Source organism: Arachis duranensis, chromosome 9, assembly GCF_000817695.3.
Source record: "Arachis duranensis cultivar V14167 chromosome 9, aradu.V14167.gnm2.J7QH, whole genome shotgun sequence".
In the NCBI taxonomy this organism is placed as follows: domain Eukaryota; kingdom Viridiplantae; phylum Streptophyta; class Magnoliopsida; order Fabales; family Fabaceae; genus Arachis; species Arachis duranensis.
Window position 1 is genome coordinate 3,986,509 of NC_029780.3, and position 7,271 is coordinate 3,993,779.

A 7,271-nucleotide genomic window follows, 5' to 3' on the forward strand; every position below is an offset into this window, starting at 1 on the left:
TCTCCTTTGTTTAAGGATCTTAAAGTGCCCGAGTCTAGTATCCCTGCCGTCGCTAGGGTTGGCTGCGCCCCACCTACAGGAGCTGTGTATAGAAGATTGCCGAAAAATCGATTGTTTTGCTGAGGAGTGCCTCCCTCCGAGTTTGAAAACTCTTGAGGTCATTGAGTGCGAGAAACTAGCGAGTTGGATTACATCAAATGTTTTGCAGAGTGAATGCCTTACCCATCTTAAGCTTGTTTCATGCTTTGATACAAAGCCGTTCCCAGGAGAGGGTTGCCTTCCTGCTTCTCTTGAGTGTCTTATATTGCGCGAGTTTCCAAATCTGGAGACGCTTGACTGCAAGGGGCTTCACCATCTTACCTCTCTCAAAACTTTAGCAATTGCTGACTGTGAAAAGCTTGAGAATATCACAGAAAAACATCGCCTTGCCTCCATAAAAAATATCTCCATAGGGGAAGAATGTCCTTTGCGGCGTAAGCTGGAAAAGATGGAACACCCACGGATTCAATTCATTCCATGTAAGTCTTTTTGCTCTGTTCTTCCCTAAACTCACTGCTCTCCTATTATAATCGTTTGCATCAACCATTTTCATTTCTCTTGTTAATACACCAAGTCAATGTTTATTATCTTTTCTTTCCAATTCTTTAAGGATAACAAATTAGATGCTTACAAAAGAACAAAAAGGTAAACTTTTTCATAATTGCTTCTGTATTGCTTACAGTATTTGTATGGTTTATTGCAGATGCCCAATGTGTTTTACTTACTTCTCGCTATTATGGATATACACAATGTAAGTATTTTCGCTCTGATCTTCCCTAAACTCTGTGTGCTCAGATTACAATGCTAATTATTTGCATCAACCATTTTCATTCCCTTCTTAATACACCATGTCAATGTTTATTATCTTCTCATTTCTTATGGGTGCCATTTTTTCCAATTTTTGAGGATAACAAATTAGATGCTTAGAGAAGAACAAAAAGGTAAACGTTTTCATGATCGCTTCTATATTGCTTACATTATTTGTATGATTTATTGCAGCTGAGTATGATGATTTTTCTGATACTCATTCTGCAACATGTAGTGTGCAATGAGCGCGAGTCAGTGGCATTCGGGTACGCAATACATGAAATGAATTATCTTGCTTTATTACTGAAAAGTCATACCAATTAGGAAAAAAAGGCTTACTTTTCTCATGCCATCAAATTTTTATTTTTATTTTCTTTTTAGTTCTGTCATCTTGATAAAAGTTGTCCTGTCTATTTTCCTATATATAATATTTATGAAAGTATATTTTATCTTAATTCCGTGTGTAAATGCTGGTCTAAACCTAGATTTTATTTGTTGACAAGGTACTACGTTTTTCAGCATACTCTTGCTTTGGGTCTTCCAGATTTGCGCTCATGGAATTCGATATGTATTGTTCATCTGACTCTTTTCATTTGCCAAAATAGAATGTTAGTATCCCAATGTACTTCTAAGGTGTTATATAGTTTGTCAATATCTACAAGCTCTAATATACTCATAGTTATAAGGTGTTATATAGTTTGTGAGTGCAAAAAGACATTAAATGTTGGTTTTTACTTTTTATTATTATAGGGAAGATTGAAGAGTCAACATTAATACATGGCTGAGGCAAGGTGAGAATTGGGGTGCACTAAGTTTGCATTGTCCATGTCTTGCAAAGCCACCTCTTGCACTGTCTCTCTACATTTTTATTGACTGAATAATCCTACCTTGCTTTGTTCAGGTTTATTTATGAATGGAGCAACTTGCTATACCAATGAATCTCTTGAACCACCCACTATGTCAATTAAAGAATTTGCTTCTGCTGCAAGGAAAGCAAATACTCAAGGTTACATACTGTTTATGGCTTTTTGTGCTGATATTATGCTTTATTTAAAATTTCCATCATTGCTCGTACTTGTTCCTTGTCCCTGTCTAATTATAGTTATCTCTGTTTTAAAATGTAGAGTCTAAGATTGCAAGAAGATGCATGTCGTTTCGTAGATATGATAATGCAAGCATTCGATGATAAACTAATGGTTCTTGTAAAAGGCTTCCTTCCTTGATGTATATTGACTTTGAGAAGGCGCAGTTTCAAGCATCTTGTTTGTGTGTTGGCCATTATATCTTGGTTGTGCTTACTGAAAGACATCAGATGTGGGTAATTTTCGCAAAAAAATTAAATTCATCAAATATATGTATATAAACACAGCGCTAGCTCCATAGGTTGATGTTTTCATTTTCATAAAACAAATGTTCTATTTCCTATATTTTGCCAGAATTATGGTACTATGTCATTATGCATCTTATAGTAAATTTGACAATCAAAAACTTTGGTTTCCTGTACAGGTATTGGCTTCCAATGCTTGGTTGCACCTAGCTAAAATGTCTCAAACTAGAAAATCACCTGCGTCTTTAGTGTGTGGCTTCTTGTAAATATAATTGCAATCATTAATATCAGTTCATTTTCATCACTTTGTTACACTAGAACACTGCATCACCTTCATCTTGTAATTTAATGCCTGAGCATGTGACTAAATTGTGATGTTTAATTCAGACACTCAGACTTTGTTGATAAATGAAGTTTTATTTTTAACTTATTCAAAGTGACATTATACTTTATTCTATATATGAGTTATTTATTATTTGTTGATGTTACGGTACTCTTGGATTTCATCAACCTAACCTTATATATTCAAGCAGAGTAACTTGAATTTGATATCTAATTGGAATTGAGTCCAAATTTTACATTATATTATTCTTATTAGAATGTTACCTATTTTTAATTTTTAGACCCATTTTTCTTATGTTCAGATGATAAGATGATTATATCTACCATAATTATATCTACCGATTTTTCTTTTACTCACTGTAAATTTATATTCTTTGCTTTATATATACGTATTGTATCCATTGGAACAAGTATTATCAATATGAATAAACATTTATTATTTAAAATTTCTGTGAAGCTGACTCTATCACTTGGACTACTCACTACTAGAAATCTGGGATCGAACGTGGCTAAACCCATAATATGGTTTATAAATGCAAAAGTAGGATTTCAAAGAAATTTGAGGGGTAACGTAGTCAACTTCCGTTGAATGTAGTTTATGGCATATTTAGAGTGAGGATATTTGTATCATTCTACTTTAATAATTTTAATAAGATAAATTTACTTCTTTATCGCTTTTTTTAACAATTTACTTTTAATGCAAAAAGAATACATATAATAATGTTCTTTCAAAAGAGTAAATAACTAAAAATATTTTCATTATCTAATTTCTTATAAAATATCTTTTAACTTTATTAACGACAAAAATATTTTTAAAATATAAAAAAAAAACAAATCACAAAGAAAAAATCATTTTCATTAACGAAAACGACTAATATAACATACGAAAATGACTTTCATTAAGCTTATATGACACTCTTAAAACATTTGAAATACAAATAAAATGAAAATAATAGAAACAATATTAATAAAAAAATTTTCAAATATTTGAGATAAAAAAGTATTTTATTTCTTTTTTGTTATTTTATTGGCTCAAAACGGAGGTAAATTGATATGTGATATATTTTTTTTATCAAAAGTATCAGTTATACTTACGTAAAAAGATTAAAAAATATTAAAAAACATCTTGAACTTAGATATATTTAAGAGAATATAAAGTTATACTTATTAATTATTATACTCGTATATTTATTCATTTAATAAATTTATTAATAAAAAAATATATATTAATTAATATTGTAGAGTAAAAGAATAGATCATTATTTTGGACCAAAGAAATAATGTTTCTAAAGAGTTATGATTTTTCCCGGCCCCTACATGCAAGATGCAAGACAAGTACCGAAGCCCATGGTCCCATAGAGGCATGGACTAAGTCTGATTGAATAATGCATCAAGAGAATCAATCCTGTACCTGCACCTCATGCAATCACAGCTACGAATTCACATGTAGTGTTATTGAGCAGATAGACGAAGACTTAGTTAGAACAATTATTGAGGGCCTTAACTTTGTAGCTGAAGACTTGGACTTAGCTGTGTACTTTATAACAAAAAGACCAAATTGGTATGCATTGTCATTGATTGTTTTTATTGTGCTTCGATGGTTTAAGGAATGATGGGACGGTGACCATCAATAAACCATTACCACTCAAAAAATAAATAAAAAATTCTAGGACGGAACAACAGAAGCTGACTTACGGGTCAACTTCAAAATTCACATAATTTGTATATTAAAAATCTTGAGCTTTAGTTAAATAGCAGCACTGAACCACTCGTAATCTTTGTCACCCCAAACAAAATATAGGATATATATGCATGCAATGACAAAGATATTTCTGTTAGCTTAGTTTGAACACATTTTTGCGTTTTCATCTTCGCTGTGTGTAATGTAATAATTTGTTTCGTCTTTTTGTAATGCCATGATAGATGAGTTCTTTCACACGGATCCATGAACTACTGAACTAGAAATCTAGTATATATCAATGTATCTAGCTGTTAATGTTGTAAGTGTGAGAAGTATTGAAGTTAGTCCCATATTAAAGAAAGCCCGGAAGAGTGAGAAGTTTATAAGATGAGAGATCCATTAATTTGACATCTTAAAATTTTAAGTTGGATGTGGTATTTTCTATGAGAGCCGATGGAAGAGTGAGGAGTTAATTAATAATTTAAAAAAAATTGATAGTAAAAACAAAATATATAATATATATTTTATACGAATAATTATTTTTTATGTATATATATAGCATAATTATTTTTATAATTATATTTTATTATTATAAAATGTAATTAGTTTTTAAAATATTTAATGTACAAATTAAAATATTAAAATAATAATTTAAATAATAACATATAACTTAGAATTTTATTATTCTAGGCTTTATATTTTAAAAAAAATTGAATAATATTTTCATTGTTAATACATTTAAATATTTTTCTTTTTAATTTTTATATATGTTACTAAATAATTATTTAAAAATTTATTTCTGTTATGGTTATGATACTGACTCTGTGATATTCATAGTTTTTTTTTTATTAGTCAGTGTAGTCTTCAACCACTAGGCAGTGGGAGAAAGAAATTCAACAAAATACATAATACTATCAAGGTACACTATAAAATTCCTTAAATTTAGACACTACAAGTTAAATTAGTTCCTTTTGACATTGTCATCAAAGAGCACTTAATTTGAATCTAAATAAAGGAAGACTCAAATAACAAAATTATATCATAAAACAACTTCAAAAACTAATTAGAATAATTCGACAAAACAACTTATTCTGAATAAGTGAATTAACCTCACTTAATACATTTTTAATTTAGTTAATAAGTTCATCATAAGTATTTTATCTACAGTTATGCACTAAATTAGTCTAATATGTCATTATTGTTTTCAGTTTTTCGAGACAGATAAAATGATAAATCTTTAAAAGAAACAATTTTTTATTATTATGTTGAGAATTAAAATTGAAAAAATAAAAGTGAAACCTTATAAAACGACACAAGAAATAAATAAAATGGAATTTTAATTGTATTTGATTTATTCACACAAATACTTTTTTTTTCCTTTATACAGGTCATCACACTTTCCCCCTCAATAATATGACTATGAGAGGACGACGAGAGAATGAGAGAGGGGAAATACTAGGTGGGGCTAAGATTAGGTTTTCCAATTACGCTCAAAAGATTCTAGGGTTTGGAATCCAAAAGAATACCATCCCTTGAAAAATAATTTTTTTTTATATTTTTGAATAATTTATTGAAAGATATTTTAAAGATAGAATTATATCACTTATTCTATTAGACGGAAAGAATTAACGACATATATCTTTCTCGTAAACGTAAGAAAAGAATAATTTATCTTTTTGCTTTTGTACGGTACACGACGAAAGAGGGCGTTCTGAAGGCGATTACAAAGATGAATCATATGAGGGTACAAAAGTAGATAATATCTGTAGGCGAAGCTAAATTCAAAAGGCAACCACAGGAGAAGGAACGACGAGTGCATGTGAAGCAGAGAGTTCAACATGAGAGGGGGCCTAAGGAATCTGGTAGTGAGAAAGATGTGGTTTGCGCATAAGATGTGGAGGTGAAAAAGGATGCTACGCAAGTCACTGACCAATATGGGAGTGGGCGGAGGAAGAGGGTTGAAGTGTCAGTAACAGAGGAGAATATGGATTGGTTAGTGCGGAGCTTAGTAGGAAGCACTTTGAAACCCTTAGGCCTCCAATCGTTGAAAAGGGCAATTTGTAAAACTGTGCCTCATGTTGTGGAAGTCAGCGAGAGATAGGTGCTTGTAAAATTTTAATGACTTTTGATACCGTGAAGCATGCAGACGAGATGTTTACTTTCAAACTAGATAGGTTGTTACAATTTTTTTCATAGGGTTTAGAGATGGGAGAAGTCCAAACGTTGTGAGACTAGGAGAGTTTAGTTGGAATGCTATGAGGTGCCTTTATATCTCTGGACATCAGCAACGTTTAAAACCATATGAGGTTAATGGGGTGATGTTATTAGGTGTGATATAGGCACAGAAGCAGGATAATCTTTTACAGCTGGACGGATTCAAGTTAACACTTGCACTTTTGACGTCATTAGAGATTAGGTTCACATCTCTGTTGGTGATAGTGGTTTTGATGTCTTCGTTAAAGAGTTGGGTTGTAAAGCATGTGGTGCTAAAAGTACGATGCAGGGCCAAGTTGATTGTACTGTGATCAGAAACTCTAGTTCTGGTGGCAGTAGCTTGACGAAGGGGGTGGTACCGTGGGATCTGGTGGCTGACCTGATGGATTTCAATACAAAAATGATCAACGATGAAGAGGATATAATGGTCATTCATGAGGTGTTTTTGAATGATTTTAATTTTAATTATTCAAATTTAAATAATGTATTTAAGATGATTGATTCGATTAGTTGCACTGAGGGTAATGGAAAGGAGGATTATGGGGGATATGGCTTGAATGAGGAGGTGGGGTTGGAGAAAACAGTAACGCAGGATTTTCACATGTGTGGAGGCCGGGTGCTTCACGGGGCTACAAGGAGATGTGGTTTGAAACAAATGGGCTTCTCTTATAAGGGTCCAAGTAAGGTTTGTAATGCTAATGAGGGTGGTTTGGGATTGGTGTTAAGTAGCCCAAGTCTCAAAGGGTTAGAAGGTGGGCTGCGGTTTGGTGGGAATAAGCATGTGGAGTGGGTGGATGAAGACGGGGCTGAAACGGGTTGGTTGATGGGCCAAGGGTTTGATGGTTTACACCAGGTGAATAG

The 7,271-nt window shown here is 32.2% G+C and overlaps 1 protein-coding gene across 1 annotated transcript in view; it reads left to right on the forward strand.

The window, feature by feature from the left end:
* Positions 1 to 2,318, forward strand: part of LOC107464155 (putative disease resistance protein At3g14460) — a 5,585-nt gene extending 3,267 nt beyond the window's left edge. The window contains 7 exon segments of the mRNA XM_052254630.1: positions 26 to 518; positions 743 to 790; positions 1,039 to 1,112; positions 1,350 to 1,454; positions 1,597 to 1,637; positions 1,748 to 1,852; positions 1,971 to 2,318. Of these exon segments, the coding sequence (XP_052110590.1) occupies positions 26 to 518; positions 743 to 790; positions 1,039 to 1,091 (594 nt within the window). The 3' untranslated portion in view covers positions 1,092 to 1,112; positions 1,350 to 1,454; positions 1,597 to 1,637; positions 1,748 to 1,852; positions 1,971 to 2,318.
* The last annotated feature ends 4,953 nt before the right edge of the window (positions 2,319 to 7,271 follow it).